A 15,041-nucleotide genomic window follows, 5' to 3' on the forward strand; every position below is an offset into this window, starting at 1 on the left:
GGAGTGTGGTGGGGGAAAAAAAGCAGAGCATCTCTTTATTACCGACAGACCTCTCCCCATCGTTACAACCATTGAATCTATATGTTTTGACCATGGAAGTTTACAATCTAAGGTAACACCAAGTAATTTAGTCTCCTCAACTTGTTCAACAGCCACACCATTCATTACCAGATTCAGCTGAGGTCTAGAACTTAGGGAATGATTTGGACCAAATACAATGCTCTTAGTTTTAGAAATGTTCAGGACCAGTTTATTACTGGTCACCCATTCCAAAACAGATTGCAAGTCTTTGTTAAGGTTTTCAGTGACTTCATTCGCTGTGACTGCTGATGCGTATGTAGTTGAATCATCAGCATACGTGGACACACATGCTTTGTTTAATGCCAGTGGCAGGTCATTGGTAAAAATAGAAGAGTAGAGAGCCTAGAGAGCTGCCCTGTGGTACACCACACTTTACATGTTTGAAATTAGAGAAGCTTCCATTAAAGAAAACCCTCTAAGTTATGATAGATACAGTAGCTCTGAATACACGATATGGCAGAAGTTGAAAAGCCAAACTATTTTCTCAACAAAAGGTTATGGTCAATAATATCAAAGGTTTCACTAAATCTAACATTACAGCTCCCAAATCTCCTTATTATCAATTTCTTTCAACCAATCATTAGTAATTTGTGTTAGTACAGTACATGTTGAGTGCCCTTCTCTATAAGCATGCTGAAAGTCTGTGTTGTTAATTTGTTTACAAAGAAATAGCATTGTATTTGGTCAAACACCATTTTTTTGCTAAGAGCAGTTTGCTAAGAGCTGTCAGTGCGTGAGTACAATGGCTCACTGTTCGTTGTTGGCATTTCATGCCTAAGTTTGCCCACTTTGCCAATGAAGTAGTCATTAAAATAATTGGCAAAATCAAAGTTTTGTGATGAATAAGCCATCTGATTCGATGAAAGATGGAGTTTAATTTGTCTTTCTGCCCATCATTTCTCCAAAGTTATTTTTCATCATTCTTTATATCATTGATCTTGATTTCATAATAGTTTCTTCTTCTTTTTGTTGAATTTAGTCACACAATTTCTCAATTTGCAGTCAGTCAGCCAGTCAGATGTGCAGCAAGAATTATTAGCCACTCCTTTTACCCCGTCTCTTTTAACCATACAGTCCTTGTCATCCTTAGAAGTACAGTACACAACATACAGTACAATAGGTCACAATATTTGTCAATTCACTTCCTCAAATATCCACCAAGTGTCACAAGATAGCCACAATCGAAAAAGGGAGAATCTGTTTTAAGTAGATACTCGAATTACTAGACATCAACTCCTTTGAAAGAGTGTATTTGTGACCAAAAGTGACAGAAGTACCGGTAGCTAATATTTTTTTTGCCGATGTTATTTAATCGGCAACCGGATGATGGCGGCCGAGTTTAGCCCCACAGTTTCCCGGATGTAGTGGTGGGAGGGAAGCGGGTGGTTTGCAGCCTGAGCTTCGCTTTTTGGTAGATAGGGGCAGTTGGTGTTTGCGAGTGGGAGATGGACCGTGAGCTCTCTTCTGATTAGCGAAGCCGAAGAGCTCCTCAAAATAATCAGAACTATTGAAATAATAGACGAGAACGGGTTGCTGAAACAAAAATAAAACGTATAACTTAGTCCATCTTTCACATCCACTCCACACACACTAACACGGCATTGATGGTAATGTATGCAAGGAAACAACCGAGACTCAGCGATGGGTAAATAGCTCCTAACCTTACTTCTATTCAGAATTTCTTTCTTAGCTTTGACAATCCGCCATTTTTATTGAAACCAAAATAAGTAGACATTTATGGCAGATATTCAGCTGTTGCAGACTATTGTACAGTTTTTTTGTTGTTGTTTTTTTACATTCATCTTTACAACCTGTTTCTTTATTTTTTAGGTGCAACGACCGAAGGGATTCACAGCCCTACCAGGTACTTGTTAATGTTAGCTAGCAACAAATTAAGATTAAAATGGATACTCTAGTGCAGGCTTCCTGAACACTACAGGCCTCAGTGCGGAAAATAAATCGAAAAGTAGCCACTTTCCTTTGAATTTGAACAACAACAAAAAATAATGCTCTGTTTGTTTTTATAATTATGACCGGCAGATCGAACTTTGCCTTATGAACACATTTACTAGCGAGTTTTATTGGAGTTCAGTTAGCCTGTTAGCTAACGTTAGCTGGAATCCCGGCCTATTCGTAATATGTCACAGCTCGCGCGATGTAAGATCAGAGGAATGTAAACAACGTCCAGTTACCAATTTGTACAGCCATATAAATGATGTTTTCTGTGCAATTGAATAATTATACCTAGTTATATGTCAAGACAGACAGCGCTTGAACTACCACGGATCTATTGCTTTCATTTGGTGGATTTCGAAATGTGGCGTTTAACCCAGCATTTAGTTTATTCTTAAATGCGCAGGGTTCAGTTTATTTCCAATGCTCATCCATGGAGCCAGTATAATAGCGTGTGACGTACTACAGGCACAGCTGATCTAACTACAAGATTAAGTCACGACTTTTTGGAATTTGCAAGACAAACACTTTTTTATTGGCAATGATATTTGGGCAGGTTATTTATAGATTCCGCTCGAGCCGTTCTAATCGAGCATTGCTCTGAACAGATTGCAGTTCCAGAATATAACGTTATTGATGTCTTTGGTGTTTTCAGACGCTCAAATACTCGTCGAAGAGTCACCCCGGTGGTGATCATCGCCATGACAAGATGCGAGACACCGCAGATGCCACTCCTCCATGTAAAATGTATCGGCGATCTGACAGTCCTGACAACAAACACATCGATAACACGGGGCATGGCAGAGGAAAGGCAGTCCACACGCACCGGGCCAGAGAGAGGGATGGAGGTGAGATATGTCTAAAACGATCTTGATCAAAACAAACCATCGATTTGAAGTAGCGAACCACCAGTGTCTGACTTAATTTCTCCCATGGCTAATTTTACTACTGATTTGTCTGCAGCCTTATGTTAAATTGGATGATATAGCCTAGGATGATACAGCCTACACCTATTCAGAAATACTGCACTGTTGCTAATACAACAACAATAGGACCTATTTTCTCTCATTAGGTTGCTTTTCTGGATCTGAAGCACAAGGCAACAGTTATGACTTGTAAGACTGAGAAGTAGTGTTTGGTCACATGCCTAAAATCGATCTTTAATAGTTTTGTGTGGTTAATTTGGCAACCATTGTTGTGATTCTAGTAGGCAGATAGCAAGCCACATTTCTCAAACGTTTTAATGCCACAGTTATTTACCTGTCGCATTGTCAAACATTAGTGGAATGGTACTTACTATCTAGGATAGGGAAGGCGAGACAATGTTCTGAGTGCTGTGGGGAAACTAGACAGCTCAGTAAAGTGCATCTCCTTGAACTAGCCCTTCAGTTTGCAAATGCACAATATTAGATTAATAGTTCTGTCAACTATTTGCTTATATTTTGATTAATTCAGGTAGCCTCTGTAAACATTTCCCTAACTAACCACTAGTCTTTCATTGTAATATTATTTTGGAAATAGTATTCAAACACACCAACTTTGGATACTTGGCAGTGACATAACAGCATTATAGTGTGCAACCTTCATTTGCCATTGTTATACTTCTTCTGGTTTGTATCTGGTTAACTCGAGCTGTGCATTATTCTTTTATACATCTTCAGATTATTTAGGCTAATTTACAGGTACTGTGCTAGCCTTGGCTTCAGTCATTTTATCCAAAATGTCTGCTCTCTCCCCTACCCTGACTGGAAATCGGTCGCTGTTTGTCTTCTTCACCCACAATGAGAATGGCTTAACCTAATGAGACATGTACGAACAGTGAAAGACCAGTGTGTAGATTATATCACTTCATCAATATCTGGTACGGGTCTAACGTTTCACAAAACCCATGGTTTGGTACGTTTTGGGGTCACGTTTCAGTACAGCGGAAAAATGAAATTTCCAACAGTTACTTTTGTCGATTTTTGTTTAAGAAAATACAAAGTGTTATTCCTGATTCCATATGTGATCATGAGTCACATAATGCCTGATGAGAGCACAATCAGGAATAACAACACTTTGTATTTTGTTAAAAATGAATGAAAACACACGATTACTCAACAACCGCAATAAAATAAAGTGCAATAGGCGTGTGAAATCAATACATAAACATGGCTCAGACATTGTATGCTAGAATGTTTTCTTACGAAGACACAAATATGCACACTTGTGACTCTCATAAAGGGGCCGTGTCTGTAGCACGGGGCTTGTAATTTCCCACTTCAGGTAATGTGATGGGCTGTCACTGTTAAGTAGCACTCTGCAGTCCATCTGCAGTAAGCGCAGTGCAGGGTGCATTGGCCAATTCATTGACAACTTCAGCTTATATAGAGCGGGTACTACCTGTTTGCTGAAATGGTTGTGAGAGGACGAAGTTTGTAACGTGGCTCGAACACTTTCACGAGGTGCTGAAACCCCCTATTCTTTTCAACCATGAGAATGGGTGCATATCCACAGCTGGAAACATGAATGCATAGGGGTGAAGATGTTTTTTTGCCTTTCAGTCTTGCTCCAGTGGTAGGAATACTGGGTCGATGTCGGCATAAGTGTGTCAACATGTTTGAGGTGTTGGCAGCTGCATAGGCTATTTTTGTTGAGCAGTGGCGACATACTCTGTCCATCGCCGTTGAAACCAAAATGTTCCTAAATTGGAGATTTTAAACGATGATGGAGAATCCTCCTGGTTTATTGAACCCACCACTCGCTATAGAACAGAATTTGTTCCTGACCGTGCCTCACAAAAGGACAGTTTGAAATGCTATAGTTGTTTTAACTATGCTGAACAAGAATATAAACGCAACATGCAACAATTTCAACGATTTTACTGAGTTACAGTTCATATAAGGAAATCAGTCAATTGAAATCAATTCATTGGCGCAGCCATGGGTGGGGAGCCAGGCCTAGGCAATCAGAATAAGTTTTTCCCCACAAAAGGGCTTTATTACAGACAGAAATACTCCTCAGTTTCATCAGCTGTCTGGGTGGCTGGTCTCAGACGATCCCGCAGGTGAAGAAGCTGGATGTGGAAATCCTGGGCTGGTGTGGTTTCACGTGGTCTGTGGTTGTGAGGCTGGTTGGACATACTGCGAATTTCTTTAAATGACGTCGAAGGTGTCTTATGGTAGAGAAATTAACATTCAATTCTCTGGAAACCGCTCTGGTGGGTATTCCTGCAGACAGCATGCCAATTATATGCTCCCTCAACTGTGGCATTGTGTTGTGAAGCAACTGCACGTTTTAGTGGTCTTTCATTGTCCCCAGCACAAGGTGCACCTGTGTAATGACCATGCTGTTTAATCATCTTACTGATATGCGACACCTGTCAGGTGGATGGATTATTTTGGCAAAGGAGAAATGCTCACTAACAGGGATGTAAACAAATTTGTGCACAACATTTGAGAAACCAGCTTTTTGTGCGCATGGAACATTAGTGGGATCCTTTATTTCAGCTTATGAAACATGGAGCCAGCGGTTCACATTGTGTTTTTATATTTTTGTATAGTTTAAATAGCCTGGAATGATTTACTCGAGGTCTACAGCGTAGGCATAGCGTTTTTGTATTGTAAATATTTGTTGGTTTCGTAGTGTGGACCGTACCAAGGTCCCTGTACCTAGTTGTTCGGTACAAATACGTGTACCTTTACACCCCTAATATCTAGCTGAACATATCTGTGGCACGTGGGCTATATGTAACAGTGGCAAAGGCAGCCCAAATCTGATATTTTGTTCACTAATTCGTCTTTTGACCAATCAGATCAGTGTTGAAATGTATCTGATTTGAAACTAGCGGATTTATTATTGGTCAAAAGAACGAATTAGTGGGAAAAATATCTAAACTTCCCTGCCCTGTAAACGCAGCCAAAGGGACATCTGGGCCCATATTCAACAAACGTGTCAGAGGTCTAGGATCAGGTCCCTCCTGTCCATGTAATCTTAGTCATTATGGTCTAAAAGGCAAAACTGCAGCACTCCCACTCTGAGACACTATGAATACAGCCCCTGAATTGAGTTCCCCTATGATAAGTCAGTGCATACGCTGTAAATACTACACTGAAAAAAAGCCTGCCTAATTACATATGATCAAATGCATGACAGAGTGAACTCAACGTTGTATTTCATCTAGGTAAAACATGCCTCTGATATACAAGCTCAGCCTATGATTGCGAGAACATTTCTTTTTTTTATGGGGCGTTTATATCCTAAGTGCTCGGAAATGGCAGTACATTTTATTAATCAATTTGCTTTCGGTTTGACATGTTAGTTAAATGATACATACTTTCTTAACCCCCTTTTTCCAGCAGTCTTTCACTGTTGGAAGGCGCTAACTAACATTCATCCCATACTATAGGCCCTATATGTTGTAGCCAACTCTTCGATCATTCTTCAAGAGATGGCCACAGCACCTAGGCCTACTGCATGGGACCAGGCTCCGAGTTAAGGACGAGGGCTCTGTTCTTATACTTTTGAAATGCAGAAATCCTTGAAGAAATCACTCTTACATGCTGTGATTGTTGAAAGCAATGCAATGGCGAGCTTTCTAAAATCTATCTAGTAATGTAAGATCAATGATTACTTGAACAAAGGAAAAATGCATGTTTTGAAAGTTGCCGAAGTTGGTCGACTAGACGTTGACAGCTACTTATTACCCCATAGTCTTTCATGCAGTGACCACAAACTAAGCCTCAATGTTCTGGTTTTCACGTGAGTCATTAGGCTTTAGGATCTCTATTGCACAGTGGCACCATCTTCACCTGCCTGTTTGTCAGTCTTCTAACCTAGAGATATGCAGTTAAATTATCACATTTACGCTTACAAGGAAATAAGTGTGACACTCATTTATGTGATAATGTCTGAATTGATTGAATTTGTTGGCTGTTGAAACATCTTTAGATAAAGCATACCTCCATACCCAACCATATTTATTATTAAACGTCTGCTGCTGATACTGCTGGCTGCACAGCTAATAGTTATTCTGGGCAATGGCTGGCCTTTTGGTTGCCATAGATATGAGTGTTTGACACCTCTATTTCCCCCACCTGTTTTGTTCAGGGATGCCCTGTCATATGGGCCCTGGTAGTCAAAAGCAGTACACAATAGCCACGTTTCCATTGGCACTTTGAAGTCTACTCAGGGTGGGCTAGCTCAGATTGTTTCCACTGCCTCCAGAAATCAGAAATTAGGTCATCTTGCTTGAGCCTATATGTGACTGCAGCTGGCTTTGCTAATGTTGCTAGCTAGCAAGATGTTGAAGAATTGAATTCACCCTCACCATGCAGTACTAACTAACGTTATCCCATACTCCTGCCAGTGCCAGCCAGACTTGGAGCCATGTAATAGCTTGTTGACGTTAGCTAAACGGTTAGCATCGTTGTTGGCGTAACAGGCTAGCTATGTAGCTTAACCTTGCTTGTCATGGCATTGGCTATTAGCAGCTAGCAAACCAAGCAAACCAGATGACAGGTTTGATATGATGTAGCTAGCTAGCTTTCAACACGACCTGGCCAGCTAAAATTCCTACTAGCTCACGTTAGCTCGCTAGCTTGTTTCAACTCTGATTTGCTAGCATTTGACTAGCATTGACTGTTATCATAAGTTTATTGTGTAGTGCAAAAATGAATGACGGATCCAGGTATGGTGTTAATTCGTGTCATGTCTGAGTACTGCTTGTCCATGTGCTAGCTAACAGCAACAATCCCAGACAAGCTAGCTAGTCGTTTTCAGCATCCAGCAGTGATCAGCTTGGTGGTTGCATGGTAACGACGTCACCAGCCCGAATTCTAATTGAGCTTGCACCAGTTGTGAAACTGGGCTGCGCTGTCACGGGTTTCCCTCGCATTAAGGGTATTTCTTTTTTCTTTTTTTACTATTTTCTACATTGTATAATAATAATAATAGTGAAGACATCAAAACTATGAAATAACACACATGGAATCATGTAGTAACCAAAAAAGTGATAAACAAATCCAAATATATTTTACATTCTTCAAAGTAGCCACCCTTTGCCTTAATGACAGCTTTACACACTCTTGGCATTCTCTCAACCAGCTTCACCTGGAAAGCTTTTCCAAAACTCTTGAAGGAGTTCCCACATATGCTGAGCACTTGTTGGCTGCTTTTCCTTCCCTCTGCAGTCCAAATCATCCCAAACCATCTCAGTTGAGGTCGGTTGATTGTGGAGGCCAGGTCATCTGATGCAGCACTCCATCACTCTCCTTCTTAGTCAAATAGCCCTTACACAGCCTGGAGGTGTGTTGGGTCATTGTCCTGTTGAAAAATAAATGATAGTCCCACTAAGCGCAAACCAGATGGGATGGTGTGTCGCTGCAGAATGCTGTGGTAGCCATGCTGGTTAAGTCTGCCTTGAATTCTAAATTAATCACCGACAGTGTCACCAGCAAAGCACCACCACCTCCATGCTTCACGGTGGGAACCACACATGCGGAGATCATCCGTTCACCAACTCTGCATCTCACAAAGACACGGAAAGTGGAACCAAAAATCTCAAATTTGGTCTCATCAGACCAAAGGATAGATTCCCACTGATCTAATGTCCCTGACTTGTTTTTCTTGGCCCAAGCAAGTCTCTTCTTATTGGTCTCCTTTAGTAGTGGTTTCTTTGCAGCAATTAGACCATGAAGGCCTGATTCACACAGTCTCCTCTAAACAGTTGATGTCTGCTACTTGAACTCTGTAAAGCAGAGGCTGGTAACTCTAATGAACTTCTCCTCTGCAGCAGAGTTAACTCTGGGTCTTCCTTTCCTGTGGCGGTCCTCATGAGAGTCCGTTCCATCATAGCGCTTGATGGTTTTTGCGACTGCACTTGAAGGAACTTTAAAAGTTCTTGACATTTTCTGGATTGACTGACCTTCATGTCTTAAAGTAATGATGGACTGTCGTTTCTCTTTGTTTATTTGAGCTGTTCTTGCCATAATATGGACTTGGTCTTTTACCAGATAGGGCTATCTTCTGTATAACACCCCTACCTTGTCACAACACAACTGATTGGCTCAAATGCATTAAGAAGGAAATCAATTCAACAAATGAACTTGTAACAAGGCACACCTGTTAATTGAAATGCATTCCAGGTGACTACCTCATGAAGCTGGTTGATAGAATGGCAAGAGTGTCCAAAGCTGTCATCAATGCAAAGGGTGGCTACTTTGAAGAGTCTCAAATAAACAAAACACTTTTATTATTTTTATTTTTTTTGGTTACTACATGATTCCATATGTGTTATTTCATTGTTTTGATGTCTTCACTATTATTCTACAATGTAGAAAATAGTAAAATAAAGAAAAACCCATGAATGAGTAGGTGTCCATACTTTTGACTGGGGTCTTAAATGGGTAGATGGCGAGCTACCAGTAGCTCATAGCTCGCCATCACAAACTTTCATAAACATAAAGCTCCCGGGCCACTATCCAATCAAAGCCACTTTGACATTATCCCACCCCTGGTTAGCCACTATTGGCTTAAAAAGCCAAACCTATCTGCCAATTAATTTCCAGCAAGATTGACCGTCTGTCCGTATGTAGCCATTTAGTGATGCTAATGATAACTGGCATCTTGTAGGTAGACAGACTTCCACCATAAACCTTCTCAATTAAATGTGTACTGCAAAGTAGTCATACCTGACAACTGTGTTCATTTGATTTGTATCCATTGGATGGCTATTGTTTCTTCAAACTCTGCCCTGACGTGTGCTACAGCAGTAGGGCTAATGGCAGAAACACTGCTCGACTGACACATTCCACTCTTGCTAGATACTCAATAAAAGGGGAATTACACTCAAATAAAATATATATATATATATATATATATATAATTTATTTTTTTTTTCAGGCCTAAATGGTCTTCTGGTGTGATTTCAGCATTGACATGGACTCAGAACGTCCATTTCATTATGTCAATGAGTGATTGTTATATTCAGACAAAAAAAAGACTAAATTCCAAACCAGGAAAAATAAGATGTAAAAAGCTCTGTTCAAGAAAAAAAATAAAAACATCTGGGTCCCCCTAGGTTGTTTAATAACTGTTATTTTACTAGGTATATTGACAGAATACACATCTTGTACACAAAGTGAAGAGTTGCAGGGTAGAAGAGAAGAACGGGCCTATTTGAAAGCAAAAATAAATAAATCAGAGTAGCTTGCAACATGTTTGATTAAAAAAAATATAGAATTTGCTCATGTTAAAGGCTGGATCCATTGATTTTACAGTGGAATAGCAGTATGACTGACACCTGCCCTATGGGACAGGAGGCTCTCACTGGTACATTGACATGCGCACGCGCGCACACAATCATCCCTCCTCCCTCTGGGCCTGCATCCACAGGCATTATGGTCCAGTCAATGTTAACACACCATTATTTCTGCATCACAAGGAAGTTTAAAACACATCTTATTAGATGGGTAAAGTACTCATCTGCCAGTTATCTCACTTGCCTAGTTAAATACAGAAATCTGCCAGTGATGCCACTTTTATTTGGCATTGATTAGGAGTAAAACATTTGTAAGCTTCAACTTTTTTGTTTGAATTGGATAAATATCTTTCTGCCTTGTCAGTTTTCCTCTAAATTTATTTTATATATATATATATATGCCCGTATCAGTGCTCCCGAGGTACGGAGTGGTCTAAGGCACTGCATCTCAGCGCTAAAGGTGTCACTGCACACCCTGGTTTGGTTCCATGCTGTATCACAACCGGCCGTTATTGGGAGTCCCATAAGTTAGGCTACTAGGTTAGTTAGGCTACCATTTATCTTGATTGGATTTTCAGTTACACAGACAGAATTGGCCAGATGACAAAGGACTGTCGTTATTGTTCCATATCTAGCAATATGATAGTATAATAACAATGTTGCCTATTGGATGAATAAAAACCATCTACCTTTTTGTTCTTTTCTAGGGACGAGTTATTCTCCACAGGAAAATTCACACAACCACAACACACATCATAGCAGCTCCAATTCGCATTCAAACCCCAGCAAGACATCAGACGCAGTAAGTACAGTACCCGCTTACCACCTCTCTGTTGTCAATGCTATGTCATGGTGGGCTGGGCCATGTCCCTATCTCTCCTTTCCCCAGCAGTGTGCAATTGTTCACTTTACTGTGTGGATTTGAAATTATTGCTTTAAGAAATATGGTGTAAACTCCTCTAGCACATGCCTATACCACTCCAATGATTTGAAATGTGGGGGGTGTACAAGTGCACACTTCAGGAGTAAGGAGAGACTATTGTGATGAACCCCTAGTGATTGACGTATTTAGCATATTGAAGAGGTTTAGACAGTCTGTCTCTTTGAGTGGGAATCTACAGCTACACCCCAGAGACTGGACCAAGACCTTGTCCGGTATGTGGGTCTTTCTATAACTAATGGGTCCAATGTGTGACATTGGATCCACATTTAAAAATGGTTTTAAACTAAAATAAATATGATTTTTATTCAGTTCCACATGTGTACTAAAAGGAATATATACCAATTGGCCCGTAACTCCACCTATACAACATAGGCCTAGGACTATATAGCCTTTAAGCAGGGTTCATACAGACATTGGTAACTGTCAAACGCTCCCTAAAACACTTCAGCGAGCAGGCCTTTCTAATCGACCTGGCCCGGGTATCCTGGAAGGATATTGACCTCATCCCGTCAGTAGAGGATGCCTGGTTGCTCTTCAAAAGTGCTTTCCTCACCATCTTAATTAAATAAGCATGCCCCGTTCAAAAAATGTAGAACTAAGAACAGATATAGTCCTTGGTTCACCCCAGACTTGACTGCCCTTGACCAGCACAAAAACATCCAGTGGCGTTCTGCATTAGCATTGAATAGCCCCAGCGATATGCAACTTTTCAGGATAGTTAGGAACCAATATACAGTCAGTTAGGAAAGTTAAGGCTAGCTTTTTCAAAAGAAATGTGCATCCTGTAACACTTATTCCAAAAAGTTGATTAACTTGGCTTATGAAGATTTTAGAAAAGGACGGGCAGGATGGATATAGGTCGATAACAGTTTGGGTCTAGAGTGTCTCCCCCTTTGAAGAGGGGGATGACTGCGGCAGCAACAATTATCTGCCGAAATTGTTGCAACCCCTATTACTAGCCTATTCAATCTCTTTCATATCGTCTGAGATCCGCAAAGATTGGAAAGCTGCCACAGTCAACCCCTTCTTCAAAGGGGGAGACACTCTAGACCCAAACTGTTATAGACCTATATCTATCCTGCCCTTTTTCTAAAATCTTTTTAAGCCAAGTTAATAAACAGATCACTGACCATTTAGAATCCCACCATACCTTCTCCACTATGCAATCTGGTTTCAGAGCTGGTCATGGGTGCACCTCAGCCACGCTCAAGGTCCTAAACGATATCATAACCGCCATCGATAAAAGACAGTACTGTGCAGCCGTCTTCATCAACTTGGCCAAGGCTTTCGACTCTGTCAATCACCACATTCTTATCGGCAGACTCGATAGCCTTGGCTTCTCAAATGACTGCCTCGCCTGGTTCACCAACTACTTCTCAGACAGAGTTCAGTGTGTCAAATTGGCGGGCCTGTTGTCCTGACCTCTGGCAGTCTCTATGAGGGTGCCACAGGGTTCAATTCTCGGGCCGACTCTTTTCTCTGTATACATCAATGATGTTGCTCTTGCTGCTGGTGATTCTCTGATCCACCTCTACGCAGACGACACCATTCTGTATACATCTGGCCCTTCTTTGGACACTGTGTTAACCAACCTCCAGATGAGCTTCAATGCCATATAACTCTCATTCGGTGGCCTCCAACTGCTTTTAAATGCTAGTAAAACTAAATGCATGCTATTCAAACGATTGCTTCCCGCACCCTGCCGCCCGGCTAGCATCACTACTCTGGACGGTTCTGACTTAGAATATGTGGACAACTACAAATACCTAGGTGTCTGGTTAGACTAAACTCTCCTTCGACTCACATTAAGCATCTCCAATCCAAAATTAAATCTAGAATCGGCTTCCTATTTCGCAACAAAGCTTCCTTCACTCACGCTGCCAAACATACCCTCGTAAAACTGACTATCCTACTGATCCTTGACTTCGGCGATTTACAAAATAGCCTCCAACACTCAACTCAGCAAATTGGATGCAGTCTATCACAGTGCCGTCCGTTTTGTCACCAAAGCCACATATACTACCCACCACCGTGACCTGTATGCTCTCGTCGGCTGGCCCTCACTATATATTTGTCGCCAAAACCACTTGCTCCAGGTCATCTTTAAGTCTTTGCTGGGTAAAGCCCCGCCTTATCTCAGCTCACTGGTCACCATAGCAACACCCACCCGTAACACTTGCTCCAGCAGGTATATTTCACTCGTCATCCCCAACGCCAACACTTCCTTTGGCCGCCTTTCCTTCCAGTTCTCTGCTGCCAATGACTGGAACGAATTACAAAAATCTCTGAAGCTGGAGACTTATATCTCTCTAACTTTAAGCATCAGCTGTCAGAGCAGCTTACCGATCACTGTACCTGTATACAGCCCATCTGTAAATAGCACACCCAAATACCTCATCCCCATATTGTTAGTTATCCTCTTGCTCTTTTTGCCCCCCAGTATCTCTACTTGCACATCATTATCTGCACATCTATCACTCCAGTGTTAATGCTAAATTGTAATTACTTCTCCACTACGGCCTATTTATTGCCTTACCTCCCTACTCTTCTACATTTGCACACACTGTATATAGATTTTTCTATTGTGTTATTGACTGTACATTTGTTTATCCCATGTGTAACTCTGTTATTGTTGTCGCACTGCTTTGCTTTATCTTGGCCAGGTCGCAGTTGTAAATGAGAACTTGTTCTCAACTGGCCTACCTGGTTAAATAAAGGTTAAAAAAATAAGGAAATGCATGCACGCTTAACCTCTATGGGCTAGGTGGGACGCTAGCGTGCCACCCGTGGTGCACTCCATCAACAGCAGGTGCATTTCAAGAGCGGCAAATTTGAATCCAAATAAAAGTCAAAATTCAAATTTTTCAAACATACAACTATTTTACACCCTTTGAAAGATAAACATCTCCTTAATCTAACCACGTTTTACGATTTCAAAAAGGTTTTACGGCGAAAGCATAAATTTAGAGTATGTTAGGACAGTACATTTACAAGAGTTGTGTGTAATGTTTTGTCAAGTCAAAGACAGGGTCACCAAAACCATAAAACCAGCTAAAATGATGCACTAACCTTTTACAATCTCCATCAGATGACACTCCTAGGACATTATGTTAGACAATGCATGCATTTTTAGTTCTATCAAGTTCATATTTATATCCAAAAACAGCGTTTTACTATGGCATTGATGTTGAGGAAATCGTTTCCCTCCAATAACCGGCAGTCAAGTCAGCGTCACAAATTAAATAATTAAAATTAGAAAACATTGGTAAAATATTATATTGTCATTTAAAGAATTATAGATTTACATCTCTTGAACGCAATCAACTTGCCAGATTTAAAAATAACCTTACTGGGAAATCACACTTTGCAATAATCTGAGCACTGCGCCCAGAAAAATACGCGTTGCGATACAGACTAGACGTCATGTTGGGGAGATCTAAAATCGAAAATACTATGTAAATAATCCATTACCTTTGATTCTCTTCATCAGATGTCACTTCCAGGTATCACAGGTCCATAACGAATGTAGTTGTGTTAAAAAAAGCTCATCATTTATGTCCAAAAATCTCCGTCTTGTTAGCACATGATCTAAGCCAGCCGGACTTCTCGTCATGAACGAGGGGAAAAAATATAGTTACGTTCGTTCAAACATGTCAAACGTTGTATAGCATAAATCATTAGGGCCTTTTTTTAACCAGAACATGAATAATATTCAAGGTGGACGAATGCATACTCTTTTATAATGTATTGGAACGAGGGTACCCAACATGAACTCGCGCGCCAGGTGTCTAATGGGCCATCATCGTTCCATGGCTCTTGTTCGGT

At 40.8% G+C, this 15,041-nt stretch overlaps 1 protein-coding gene across 1 annotated transcript in view; it reads left to right on the forward strand.

The window, feature by feature from the left end:
* Positions 1 to 1,431: 1,431 nt before the first annotated feature.
* LOC106578550 (WW domain-containing adapter protein with coiled-coil-like) overlaps positions 1,432 to 15,041 on the forward strand; it is a 41,501-nt gene continuing 27,891 nt past the window's right edge. Inside the window, exons 1-4 of the mRNA XM_014157505.3 lie at positions 1,432 to 1,726; positions 1,912 to 1,945; positions 2,690 to 2,882; positions 10,981 to 11,075. Coding sequence (XP_014012980.1) covers positions 1,686 to 1,726; positions 1,912 to 1,945; positions 2,690 to 2,882; positions 10,981 to 11,075 — 363 coding nt within the window. The 5' untranslated portion in view covers positions 1,432 to 1,685. The remainder of the gene's footprint in view (positions 1,727 to 1,911; positions 1,946 to 2,689; positions 2,883 to 10,980; positions 11,076 to 15,041) is intronic.

Source organism: Salmo salar, chromosome 19 (genome assembly GCF_965601325.2).
Source record: "Salmo salar chromosome 19, fSalSal1, whole genome shotgun sequence".
Taxonomy (NCBI): Eukaryota; Metazoa; Chordata; class Actinopteri; order Salmoniformes; family Salmonidae; genus Salmo; species Salmo salar.